The 14924-nt window shown below is 31.2% G+C and overlaps 1 protein-coding gene across 1 annotated transcript in view; it reads left to right on the forward strand.

Moving 5' to 3' along the window:
* The window catches only part of LOC132722641 (deleted in malignant brain tumors 1 protein-like), a 54903-nt gene extending 41775 nt beyond the window's left edge, over positions 1-13128 (forward strand). The window contains exons 10-12 of the mRNA XM_060707162.1: positions 1962-2097; positions 8690-8862; positions 9321-13128. Coding sequence (XP_060563145.1) covers positions 1962-2097; positions 8690-8861 — 308 coding nt within the window. The 3' untranslated portion in view covers position 8862; positions 9321-13128. The remainder of the gene's footprint in view (positions 1-1961; positions 2098-8689; positions 8863-9320) is intronic.
* The last annotated feature ends 1796 nt before the right edge of the window (positions 13129-14924 follow it).

Consider the following 14924-nt stretch of genomic DNA (forward strand, 5'->3'; position numbering starts at 1 on the left):
ATGTCTACCACATCAAGACGATGTGTCGGGCTTAGACTTATGTTCTTCCGTCCGTCCGCGTGTCCGCACATGCACAACAATCTTGTCTAGGCTGTAACTTTGTCATGCATTGAGGGATTTTGAAATAACTCGGCACAAATATCTATCTTCTGACAACATTCTGTCGCGCCCAAGAACTACGTTTCTTCTTCAAAGGTCAGACTTATATTTTGAAGGTTCACGCTTTCACAATTAGAGATTATAGGTACACATATTTGTGTCCGGACTATAACTTTGTCATGCATTGAAGAATTCAAAAATAATTTCGCACAAGTGTAAACCACGTCAAGATGACGTGTTGTGTGTAAGACCAATATTCCTTCCTGTAAATGTAAAGGTCACTCTAATAGTTTGAAGGAACTTATGCTCATAAGAAGAGTTTGAAGGTACACATTAGCATCCAAACTGTAACATTGTCATGCATTGAAGGATTTTATAATAATTTGGCATACATGTCTACCACATCAAGATGATGTGTCTCATCCAAGACCCTTGTCCAAAGGTGTTAAGTTTGCTATAAATGGCACTTCATTTCACAAGAACAATATTAAGCAATTAGTTACTTTCATTCTCTTTTCTTTTCATAATATCTACATGCTTAAGAAACCTTTTCGGGGGCATTCGTCACTTATCTAATCAAGGAATTTTAAGCAACGTAAACGAAAACTAAAACATTTTATATAGTTCTTACATCTTATTTGTTTTTTAACATCTGATTTTATCACTAACAATTTTATTTTACAAATGATATAAAGAAATGTAACATGTTTATGCCTTCAACTTTAAGATGCATATGATTTAAAACCCTCTACCCGCACACACACAATTAAAACAAACAACAGTTTAATAGCCATTAGGTTTGAGTTTCTAGCACTCTTACGGTGAATGACATCCGGGATTTTCCGACAAAAGGAAACCTTATGGTATTAAAACATAATCAATAACCAAATTGGTTTTTAAGCATCGATCTTTATTGCGTACAGCGGTGAATACTTTAAAAACATTTTAGTATGTTTTTGACTCCAACGCTTATTCAGACTGCGCCACATGCTTACTTAAATATGCATGTGGTGAGCATAATGTGTTTAATTGTTATATTCCTTTTTCTTGTAAAGAGGATATATTACGCATTAATATATTGTTTTTATATGAACATTTAATAACATTTAATATATTTTTGAAAAATGGCTTAATTCTGGGTATTTCTGGGTCATCCCTAGTATGCACTTCATTTTGATTTTATCATCTTTCGTTCATTCGAAGAAAGTCCTTCTTTCTGTACCTCTGTCATATCGTCTGTACAACAGATCTGGATCCTGTCAAAACTCTGTATATACATGTCAATGTTCAGATTTATATTGGCTAGGGTAGAGAATAGCATTTTCTGTGACAAGTTCTTGTTTAAAATGCATCAAATACATCTAGCTTAAGAATAACTCCTAAATGAGAAACTATTTTGCTTTCTATTTTATTATTTTAATAATTTTTATTACATCCTTTCGGTGACACAGATTTGACATTTGTGCGTTTCTATTTATCTTGTGCGCACAAATTTTATTGTGGCCACGAGTTACGAAGTCTTGGCCACAACAAAATTCAGTTGTGTGCACGAGATACTATGTCCTGGCCACGAGTTACATAGTCGTGGAAACGAGAAAATTAAGTGGTGCGAATGAATACTTAGTCGTGGCCACGATTTACTAAGCCTTGCGTACCACTTAATTATCTCATGCGAATGGCATAGTCACTCGTGGCCACGTTATAGTATCTCATTTGTATGAAATGAATAAAAATACACACATTTCATCTCTGTGCCACCGTACTTACTGGCTACAGGAAGTATTTGCAATACTGCTCAGGTGCAAACTATCAAATATACATTAAGTTTTATTGTTTGAAAATGGTTATTTTGTTCTTTAAAGTTCGACTGGTTAACGGGTCAAGTCAATATGAAGGTAGACTAGAAGTATGGCATGATAACACTTGGGGGACAGTATGCGATGATAGTTTTGGAACGCAAGATGCAACGGTGGCTTGTAAGATGCTGAATTATCCATAGTAAGTATGAAAAAAATCAGAAAACATAACATTCTCACTCATTACTTTTTTGAATTTGTTGTTATCGCGTCGGCCATGACTCAACGGTCTATCGGATTACAATCTTTCTTTTATGTTAAAGATACGGTAGCAGAACTACATGTTTTGGAGCCAGGGTTGATATTTTATGTTGTTCTCTTGGTTGATCTTTTATCGAGACGGTCGATGCAAGATTCGGTAACGAAAACCGTACCAAAATAAAATACAACTCCGGCTGTTTAACTGCATGCGCAAACAAGACATACACGAAAATGCCAGTTGAACGTTGCAATCACAAAATTATTAAACATGTTTGATTTTTATAACAGAAGCATTCGAGGTTTTTTGGAAGCTGTGGAAGATATTGTAGTATTAGTGTTTATTGTTACTATCTTTCGAAACATGAAATAGAAGAACGCGATTCAGAAAGGAATAATCAACTGATACAGTTAAAAGGATTAAAAACGAAAAAAAAACAGTTTGTAGTGTTAAATGAAACTTAAATGATATTTACCTGATTTTCCAGTTACTGCTTTATTCAACACGTTGTTAATTTTTCGTTTAAGTAAAGTCGTATTTTGAAGAGAGAGGAACATGCACATAACAATTTTTGAAGACTAGTTCTAATGATTTTACTCTTTAAATTAGATTAATATATTACGCAAAGTAAATGTTCCAGCAATCAATCATAACACTGTGAAGCGGTTTGATGACCTATTCAATATGCGAAAGACATCATATTTTATGTCTATTCTATGTCTATGCCTCAGTAATGTTAAGACCTTTTATCAAGGCTTACTGAAAAACACTTAAAACGTTTTCTACATTTCAAAATTTCAACTAACGCTTACTGCGGCGGTAAATTGGTCATGCATCGGTTATAAATACTTCAAATATGTTAACCCTTAAAGTTTTAACTACTACATGTATATCAGGAAAAGTAAAGACAAAAGACATGAGTGGAAAATACAGAATAAATGTTAAATTATTTGGCAACATACGGTTATATTGTTATTTTTTGAAAACAATTTTCCAATGATGACTACGCAGCGACGAACTTTGTATGCCTTGTTTTGTTTGGGGTCTTCCTTTGCTACTTGCCATTTGTCCTTGTTGCTGGGTTTCGTGATATTGCGTGTATTGAACGCCGCCTTTCCATGTTAATCTTGCCTATCATATTTTTTGCATGACGGGTCACTAAGTCCTTCGCCATTTTGATTATCTCAATATCATGAATATTTACAAACTTGCTTGTTCATTTGTTATTACAAACCATTAATATTCCTTAAAATATAAAAGAAAACAACAACATTTACTCAAATTATCTGTTAAATTGTCGCTTACATCAGTGACATAGATTAAGTTTCTCTGCAATTTCTTTTTTTTTTTTTTCAAACATATTAGATTACACGCGGAAAACGCTCAAAAACCACTATATCATATAGATGAAAGCTAATATTTTGCATACATTTGATTAAGAATTCATTCACTAATTGTGATAAAAATATAGTTTAAAAACATTATATTCTCGAACCCTAGTCGCATAAAAAAATCAATATTTAAATACTAAAACCTGTAAGATACTAAAGACTCTTGTATTTGACCTCCATTAAAATGTCAGCGCAAGAATACATTAATTTTACATTAGAAAAGGAAAAATAAACAATACTTATATATTCATTATACCCCCTCAAACGAAGTTTAGGTGGTATACAGGAGTCAGCTTGTCGGTCGGTCAGTCCGTCGGTTGGTTGGTCGTTATCATGGTTTCCCGACGATAACTAGAGTTTGGAATGAGATATTGTAATCAAACTTGGTATATAGCGACTTTGTGTGGAGATCCCGGTTGGTATAGCATGTGAACCCTCTTTGGTCAAGGACAATGTCACCGTTACTAAAAATAGAAATTTGATTATGAATAAGATATTGTAATAAAATGTTGTGTTATAGTAAGTTTATATGAAGACCCCGGTCGGTAAAACATTTGGACCCCTAGGGTCAAGGTCACGGTCATCGTTTCTAAAAAATAGAAACATGGTTTTTGGACAATGGATAGAGTTATGTATGAGATATCTCAATCAAGCTTAATGTATAGCAAGCTTATATAAAGACCCCGGTTAGTTTTGCATTTGAACCCCCTAGGGTCAAAGTCACGGTCATCGTTTCTAAAAAGTAGAAACATGGTTTTTGGACAATAGATAGAGTTATGTATGAGATATTTCAATCAAACTTAGTGTATAGCAAGCTTATATGAAGACCAAGGTGGATATTGCATTTGGACACCCTGGGGTCAAGGTCACCGCTACTAAACATAGCAAAATGGTTTCCGGACATAAGTTATAGATAGGAATGAGATATTGTAATCAAACTTGGTGTATATCAAGCTTATATGAAGACCCCGGTTAGGATTGCAATTAATTGAAATAATTCTGTGTACACAGTTGATTCTTCATTTACTATAAATTCAGTTCAAATATGACTTCAGACCACTTATTTTTCAAACAGTCAAAGTTGCTGGTGGGGGTATTAATCACCTTCAGTGATAGGTCCAGTCCCACATAATTTATCAATCAATGTCAACATACATTTTTAAAATAAAAACGTCTGGCAATTATACAACCAGTTGTTAACTAAAAAAGTACAACATAACTAAGCTCATTTTAATCCATAATAAAAATGTTGAAATCTTTAAATATTTGAGAGAAAAAACATGACCCAAAGTACCCAGTATTCATTTACCTGGTTGTGATATCTCATTTAACTGATTATTATTTTGAATTGATTAGAAAACACAAATAAAAAAACATGTCGGAAGCAGCGATCATTTTAATGACAGAAAGACAGGTACTTGTCTAGTGGTGAAATATTTTTCTTACCAGAATAAAACAAGGAATTTTTTTCAGAGAAAGACGCAATGATAAATCTTTAACGAAATGAATGACCCCGTGTTGTGTATTTATATATTTTTGAAGTTTATTCAATTCTACGGCGACACATCATAAGTGAATAGTCCATATTTTATAACATTCAAATTTTTGATACAGTTAAATAAAAGAGAAATAATAATCTTCTTTAAAAAACAATAATTTAAAACGCATGAATACGAATGACTTACAGTTGAGCATCGGGAAAAAGAAAGGTAACTGTAGTAACTTCAATCACGGCTTCCATTCATCAACAGTTTTTACGAAACTTTAATTTGAAAACGACATTTGCCGCTGAAGTGAATTAATGATCATTATATCGTTCTTCCGGTCTAATTTATATTATTAAATAAAAACAAAAACTTATATATTTGTGTTCTAAAAATAATCGGCGGCGTTAGAGGAAATTCTAATGCATTTTACAGCACTTGATTAATTACCAAAGAAAAAGTGTTATTTCCAAACATAGCTCGTTTACAACAAAAACTTCCGAAACACGCTATTTATAATACAATTAATAGAACTTACGATTCGATGTTCTCATCTTTTTGCGGAAATGGTGAGACATACATGATACTACGTAATAACCCGAAAGAGTGGCGGAAATTCCATCCAATTTTCTGAGTTAACAAGATGATTCTCGCAGTACATATTTCAAGTTAGTGAGGTTTACAAAATTGAATCTATCGATAATCTACTATGTTGGCGGTGTAAAACAAAAACAAACAAAAAAACGGTGACATGTGCAGTTTATAAGTGTGGTGCATATAAATTTACATCAGTTTTCACTAAATAAATTGATTCAAGTTTGAATAAACTTTGCAGATTTATATTTGTTTTTTTTTTGTGTTTTTGTTTTGTTTTTGTTTTTGTTCTTCAAGAAATATTTAGCTTAACTTAATATTTGAAGCCGTCAGAGAAGAGTATTGACAATTTCAATTCAAATGGGAATAATGTTTTGGAAATACGATTATTTTTTTCTGTGATTTTATTCAAGGTTTGCACTTTCTGTCCGCAAAGCATGAATATTGATACTCATCACAAAACATTTTTTTATTGTCTAAATTATGCTTTATGTAAATATGTTGATGATAAAATAATATTGTTGCATAACTTGCAGTTGTTATTATCATTCAATGATAAAATGACATAAAGTACTTATGCTGGCATGATGAACAGTTCTAGAATATTGTGGTTTCAAAATGGTATTGTGATTTTATAATTAAAAAATCGTCATTCCTTGGATGATGAACATGTTGGTACGTATTTCATTTAATATTGACAGTTTAGGTCTTCAAAATTTGCATGATTAACATTCCAAATGTATTCATGAAAAATAAATCAAATTTTTGACAAAATGATAAGTCCACCAAACAGTTATGATAAATGGGGCAGGTGACAGATTTTCTATTTTTGTTATTTAAAATTGCAGCATATTTTAAGCAAAATGAAAAGTAACAATGAGTCTGAATCATTTTGTCTACAATTCTTAATATAGCCTCCCTATTAGTACATTCAGTGCGTTGATAAATGAAAGGGAACAACGACTACTTTTTAGGAATGTACTTATCCGCAGGTGGTGTGTATGTACAAAATCAATCGTAAAAGAATTTCATGCAAATATCCACAGATGATGATTTTTATTGTTATAAAATTGTATAATAATAGTGATACATATAAACATGGATCTTAAGACGTCAAAATATAATTCTAGTGGAATTTTCAGAGTAATTTAATTTAGGTGATACAAAAATAATTATCGGGTAGTATGCTTAAAAATAATCTAAAACGGAGATATCGAGAAATACCAATTAACTGAACTGTTCAGATACCAAGTTTTTGTGCCTTTACGTCTATGTTTGACTTAAATTATACACTTAACAATCTCTTGTACGGAGATGAGCGCCAAAGCTTTAACCTGAACCAATAAAATCATTCTTTAAGTTCAACAGTTTATCCTAGCTTCCAAACGTTTTTCCAACTAAATATCCACTTTTTTGCCGATCATTCCCGATAATATTGTGTGCAGACTTATGTTTCATATTCTTTATCTTAATTCTAAACTTAACATAGATATTTTGTCATCTTTTTCTTCGAAACATTCTTCATGTATATAATACTATCTGAAAAATTAACTTAATTCAAATACTTGATAAAAATATTTTTTTATTTTGTAATAGAAACTGTTAGGGTTTGTAATAATTGAAATAAATATTGTTAAAAAAAGTAAATTATAGATAACGATTCTTATATAATTTGTAGCTGTTGATATCATAACTGGTTTATATTAAGAATTTATGACATAGACTTGAAAAACATAAAAGTGTGTATTTTCTACGCGAATTAGATCTACTTTCTTTTTGAAAAATGTTTTGAATGCTCCAAAATTTCAAATCCTATGCAAATGTCTGATAAAATCATATCTCTAAGACTATCATTGTGCTGACATCGCGTGGTAAAGAAAACGAAATATATACTGCTTACACTCATGATGATGCATTTACTGGTCGAAAAACGTATCAAAACTGAATTGAAATATCAGGTAGAAAATATAGCAGTTACTATAGACTTGTTCAATGTACTAAATTTAGATATTTTCCCCCGACGTTTTACTTTTTAATAACCTGTTATATCATTTAATGAAATAAACAAATGAGAAAATAAGTCTCGCATTGACTGAACGTGTTCTTCAAGAAGAAGAAAATAACAGTCTTCAAATAAATTGTTATTGTTCATAAAAAGCAGTGTATTTATGCATAATGATCACTTTGAAGTATAATATGCCGAAATGTTGGCACTCTTCTTTCGGTCGCATATTCATTTACAGATAAAAAAAAGAGTTTACATTGTTTTGTTTTTGTTATGTTCTTTTTTAATTTTTGTATTTTATTTTCTGTTTAGTCATATTATGGCTTTCCTGTTATAAAATTTGTCTATATTTTTAGATAAGATATGTTTGCAGTTATAAATACATTTTGCATGATTTTGTTTTAATCTATTGTTTTACATCGTATATTTTTTACACAAATATTTAGAATGGTATCTTAATAATTTAAGAATGCCCTTACGATAGATGACACATTCAAATGGAATTTCTCATTCCACACTTTTCTATTTGATCCAAACTGTCAGATAACAGTTTTATTTACTGCTGGTCTATTGAACTTTTTTTTTATTATTATTATTTTGCGAGCACAGTAAATACATGTGTTTATTCAGCGTGTCTTTATATGGGTCATTTTCAAAAAAGGCTTGTGTGTCTTTATCATGCTGATAAACGTCCGAGGTGTAGAAGAATAGAAAGCAGACGATCTGACAGCAATTACTAATACAACATTTACAAAAATAACATGCTAATACTTTACTACAACATCTCTGGAGTTCCGACGGATAAAACCGTATTTGTTTCATATATAGCCTGTAACACAGGTGATCAAAGACAACGAACGATGGTTGAAATAGGCTTAGACTGGACTTTACTTGTATACATGTATTTGATAGAAGTTATACAACTTTCCTAATGTGTTTTTCTAAAAAAAAATCACTATTAAATGACAATGGCAAATGATCTTCTGTTTCATCCTCATACAATTTCCACAACAAACATTGAACAGAAAGCATGTTAAGATTGTTTGATGTTTTCATTTAAGTGCTTTTCCTAGCGTATTCGTAGCGGCTCACTTTGGCCGTGGAATATTACCAACACTACTAGACGATGTACAATGTACGGGATCTGAAACAAGCTTGTTTCAATGTCGGCATAATGGTTGGGGTATAGAAAATTGCAGTCACGATGACGATGTTGGTATATTATGTAATTGAGGTAATATTACTTTCGTCATTGTTTCTGAAATACGATATTCTTAAAATAATCATTTTGAAGTTTTCAAATAAAACATTGAATGATAAAGCAAGATAAATTAGTTTTAATTAACATAAAAGGGTAATTATTCTCATTCATCTGTGAATGGATGTGGCAAGAATAATTAGAGCACACAATGTTTATAACAAAATTTTAGTTTTGTTTAAATCTAGTGTACTTTTTTAATTTACCTATTCAAATATTTTTATCGTCAGTACAGAATGCGTTTATATTAATAGTTATGAAGAGTTTTTACAAGGTCCAATCAAGTTTAAACGGTTGTAAGTTCTATGACCATTATATAGCGACGCGGATTTTATCACACACGGCCGTGAAGAAGAATGTCAATAGTGGATAAACTTTTTACTTGAAATAAGCCGTATGTTTTAACCGTTACTGATTTTATATTTTCTTTACAGCTGAATGCAAATGCAAAAAGGGATAGCTAAAAAGGTACCGGGTCATCTTTATTCAATTGTTGTTTAAAAAAGGATTAAAGACTTTTTTCTTTATCTAAACATTTTTCTTCTCCAAAGCGATATTACTGTTAAACGTTCCGAGCATTTATGGAAAAGAAGTAAATACGAAGACTTCATTTAATTCACAAGTTTACATATTTTCTTTTAATTTTGATAAAATACTTTATAATGACCGAACATATATTTCTATATGACATTATGTTGCGAAATGATAACAAGCACAAAACAAGCAATACATATATAACTTTCTCGAACCTATGTAATGCACACATTTAATGTCGTTTAACATATATTAATGAATTGATGGTGTTTAATCAATCAAAAGTTATCCACGTGCACCCGAATGTCTTCCCCAAATAATGTTTGATTTCTTTATTAAAAATAATTATTTTTGTTCTAATTTTACATGACTCTTTTACCATCGGTGTCATTTAGAATAGAGTACACTCATACAATTGATTAGTACTGGTTAGCAACAATATTGTATCATTTATCATTAAAAAAGAAAATGTAGCAGATTAAAAAGATGTCATAATTTCCAGTTAGTAATGCTGCATTATCAAAATTCCAAAAAAAGAAACAGAATGTATTTAGAATGATTTGTAGACAATAACTGTTTTGTTATTTTAAGTCAAATATTAAATACCAAATGTATGTTATGTGATTCAATATAGACATATACAAAATATGATATAACATTATTAAAAAAAAAATGTTCGAAATGTTATTTTTCTATACACATGTCACATGATAATGTGTTGATTTTTTATTTTAAAATATAAGTAAGAATATTTTATATTGCATGTATAATCACTTCTGGTTTATTTCTGATCTTGTTAAAAGCGAAAGCACGCTACTTAGCGGGGTTGCAAGGCGAAGTTTAATAATTTAAACCGCGCTTCCGCTAATAAGTGTGTTTTCGCTTCGCGCCCAGCCTTTATAACTTATTAATTTTCAACTTTTTGATTGGCGGTGTCGCGGGGCGAAAACACGAATGGCACAAATCAGCCACCATATTTTAAACCTCATTTTTCTACATTAGTTGAATTGATATTAGAATAATTATATGTTTGCATTGCTTCATACTCCCTGTTTGACAAAGAAAGGATGAAGATCATGATCAGGATCACGTGATTATGTCGTCTTTTATCAAGATTTGGTAGAAAACAAACTCACTCCAGGTTAAAATTAAGAAATAAAAATACACTTTATATTATAAACTAAATAAAAGTAATGATTTCTTGACAAAAATAAGGAACATTGTCTTAAACTGTTTCAATTTTCTTTATATTTGCTTTGCTTTTTGTTATTTTTTATGTTATTGTCAATGAATTTTGTATGTTTCTTAGCTGAATATCTACCTTTAAAATTTAGTAAGGTGATAATTTCTTATTCGTGTATTATTATGCTATGTTATAAGAATATTATCATTCCAAATTTGAGTTTAAGTAAAATGTATAAGTTATTATTTTCTCTTTTTCAGTATACAGTTATTTCATTTGTTTTTTGGGGGAACAGTTAAAATGTTGGCCCGAGGTGGAGGGGATAGTTTTTAAACTGTTGCCCGAGGCTGTAGACCAAGGGCAACCGTTAAAAACACTATCCCCGACACCGAGGGAAAACTGTTTGACTGTGCCCTAATCACATATGAAATAACTGTTCTATTACCTGATAAATTACTGTTTCAGCAGTACTTATAGAAGAAATAGGATCACATGTGTCGCCTCATGATGGCCAATGTCATGTTGGGACAAGTTTTGTGACAGGCGGACAGACAGACGGACAGTGCACAACTAGACTTGGTACTGATCATTCTTGTAAAGTTTGGATAAAATTGCACCAGTAGTTTATGAGGAGTAGTCCGGACAAGCTTTTGTGTATCTGGCAACACACAGAAAATACCACCTTTTTATCAAAGGGCCATAACTCGGCCAAAAATCATTCAACCGGAAAACCCGTGCAATATGCGCAAGGACTTGAGCTACAAATCAATCATGTAAAGTTTCATTGAAATTGCATTAGTGGTATAAGAGAAGTAGTCCGGACAAACTTTAAAAATAAAAATTATTAAAGGGCCATAACTCTGACAAAAATCATTGAACCGGAAAATGCTGACACTATGCACAACTAGACTTGGTACTAATCATTCCTGTAAAGTTTGGATGAAATTGCACCAGTAGTTTATGAGGAGTAGTCCGGACAAGTTTTGTGACGGACGGACAAACAAACAGACAGACGACGGAGAAGTGATCCCTAAATGTCGCCACTACTCCGTAGAGGCGACACAGAGAGAAGCGAGAAAATAGTTTTGTTCAAGGAGGATCCTCTATCACGTCAGAGCACGCGAGGGAATTAGTCGATTGTATTATAGTTGAATGAATCTTTTATCATGTTTGCTTAAAAGCTTCTATAGTTACTCCCCCAAAAAGTCATTACAATTGGTTTGTTTGTTGGCTTGATCTTCCTGTATTAGGTAAATAATTTGATTGATATAATGCATTCTATGTTTTGTCTTGACTAAATTAGAGCAAACTTTTTCAATTTCGATCCATTAAAAAAAACTTTTGGTCAATTTATAATTTACGTTTTATTTTAATTATTCATATACCAAATTTTAATAAGCAACATCGAAGAAAAATTGATCGGATATAATCAACCAATTTTCAATATTTCTGCCTTAAGTTATAATTATCATTAAATGTAATTATAAGATAAGTTTTTTAAGTTGTGTTAAATAGTGATAGTAGCATTAGACTATTGAATTCTTGGCCTTTTTCTTTAAAGTGAATTGGTCTGCCATAGGCACATTTTCAGATAGAATTGTATCATTTGGATACTTGTCATGGAATATTTTTGAATAACAATATGTTGATTAGAGTTTTAAAGTGTATTAGTATGAACATCTTTATGATGAAGAAGAATATTTTGTTCTAAAACCGTTGATAATCTGTATAAATATATATTTATATATCATAAAGGAACGTGTATCTTGAACTAATCAATAACATCTGGATATGATTATTTCGTAGTTCATGTTCAAGTATGAGACTAAATACTACCAACATAATTATTTATGTTTTTTTTTTTTTTTTTTTTTTTTTGTTTTGTTTTTTTTTATTTGTGTTTTACGTCACACCAACATAGTATAGGTCATTTGGCGAAGTTCCAGCTGTACTGGTGGAGGAAGACCTCAGGTGCCCTTCCGTGCAGTTTTTCGGGCACGAACGGGTACCTGAGTAGAACCACCGACGTTCCGTAAGCTAGCTGGATAGCTACCTCACATGAAAGAATCCAAAGTCCCTGTCGGGATTCGAACCCATAGCGGTGAGGGGCAAGTGATTTATGGTATTAAAGATGTTTCAATATTGACCAATTCACTTTAAGTTAGCTGATTATTTTTAGTGTTTGCTTTATCTGTAATACAATAAATTTATTAAAATTCTACATTAAGTTATTTAACTAATATACATTAGAGGGTTTTTTGTTCTTACTTTTGAATATGTGTAATAATGTTAATAATAATAACAATAATGATTCAGTTTCAGTTTCGATAATACGTACTAGTTATCATTTGTTTGTTTTTCCAATGAGCTATGATAATTTCTTAACCTATCTGTATAGTTATAATTGTATCTTGAAATTCTTTAAATGTATGTAAGTTTTTATGCTGGTTATAGGCTTGTAGCGTTTAGTCCTTTATCGCTTGTTCCACTATAAATGTTTATATAATAAAATATATAAGTACTCATATCGAAAACGCCGTTATCTTTGGTTTATTACCCAAACTATAAATACGAAGGTTGTTCAAAATGTTTGTGGAATTTGACTCTTCTGTGCATATCTTTTGGTGTGCGTACATGATTTTACAAGAGAATAATATTGGAACATGTCCTTATATTTTGTCGATTCAAATATGATCGAGATTGGGACATCTTAAATCTATCTAAAAGTACATAGGGGTGGCAGGAAAAAAGCCATGTACGCAAATACATTACCAGGAAAACAGGAAATTTAAAATTATTATTATTCAAGATTTCAATCTTGCACCTTTAATGTATATATATAAATATATAAGGCGTAAGATTGTAATAATGAATTAACATCAAATGCCTTCATACGGCAATTACTATTAAATTGTCATGGTAAAACTTTCATGTTCTGTCCGAAAGTAAAATAATGCATGTGCTTAATATATAAAATTTGAATTAGGATCAGAGGTTTTTAGGCCATGCGTAAAGAGCGATAAAAACGCAAATGTAAAAAAGCTAGTAAAATATTCTAATTTAAAAGTTTATTATATAGTTTTTATGTAGGATTTCTTGAGCAGTCAATTGAAAAACCAATGCAAAATTGAAGAACTTAAAGTCCCGCAAACTCGACAATAAAGTCGTTGAACGATCTTCAAAGTTTTGATGGAAATTATGTTAAAAGGAAGGGCTTACCAGAAACATATTTGAAAGAATATTTTTCTGTATAACCTTAGCATTTACCCTTTTTAATATGGATCAGCTCATACATGTAAACTGTTCAATGTGAAGAAAGAAAAAAAACCAACTGTACGTACGTTGATCAGATTCCTTTATTTTTGCTAGTAGGTGGGTAGCAACATATGAGAGGTAATGTTGTAACGTGCTTGTAAAAAATGGTTACCTTTAACTTTCACAGCGTTGTAACATACCTTAAGTGGGTTACTCGTTTCCCCCAAAGAATAAATTGAATTAGTCGTCTTCAATGATTCAACATTGACCTGAACTTCTACATTTCAAACCTCACAATCTACTTTCCTTAAATGCTTACAAATTAAATAGTCATAATCTTTTAGTGGTAAATATGTACGCATTAATAATGAAATAGAACAAACTGAATTCCATTGCTGTGATTGTATATTTTCTAACTTAATGTCAATTGCTCTAATTCGTGTGTGTAAATTCTCAAACTATTTTTCTTTTCTTCTCCTATTTTGTTTTGTTCTAGTATTTGTCCTACATCGAATGCCCACTGTTTTCACTTCGATTGTTCTAATTCAAGTGATTCCTTTAGCTTCATATTTTTCTGCTGATAAATTCTTTGAGTGTGTTCCATGTTTGATTGATATTGTAGCTGCATAGGTTTCTTCTTTGATTGTGCTAATTTTATTGATATCTTTAGCTTCATATTAGTCTGCTGATAATTCTCTTGAAGTGAATCCAAGTTTGATTGATATTGTAGCTGCATTGATTTGTTGGCTTAAAACATTGCTTGTATTTGATTTTTCATTTTAGCGTTTTCCCTCTTATGCATTATTTGAATACACTTCAGTTTTTCTTCCTGTATCCTTTGATATTCTAGTCTCTCCATTTCCTTTTGATTTCTGTGCTCCTCGTTTCGTTCTTGTTCATATTTCATAGCATCTTCGAATTCTTTTCTAAGGGTTTTCTGCCTTTGGATATATGTTTTCTCCAAGCTTTCTAATTCACCTATTGAGAAGTAGATGTTTGTAAATAACTTTCATGTTGAAAGTATTGAGCGATATTTCCGATAATAATTGTGAAGTAATTAAAATAT

The sequence above is a fragment of the Ruditapes philippinarum genome, unplaced genomic scaffold, assembly GCF_026571515.1.
Source record: "Ruditapes philippinarum isolate M1 unplaced genomic scaffold, ASM2657151v2 ctg3278_1_1_1_1, whole genome shotgun sequence".
NCBI classification, from domain to species: Eukaryota; Metazoa; Mollusca; class Bivalvia; order Venerida; family Veneridae; genus Ruditapes; species Ruditapes philippinarum.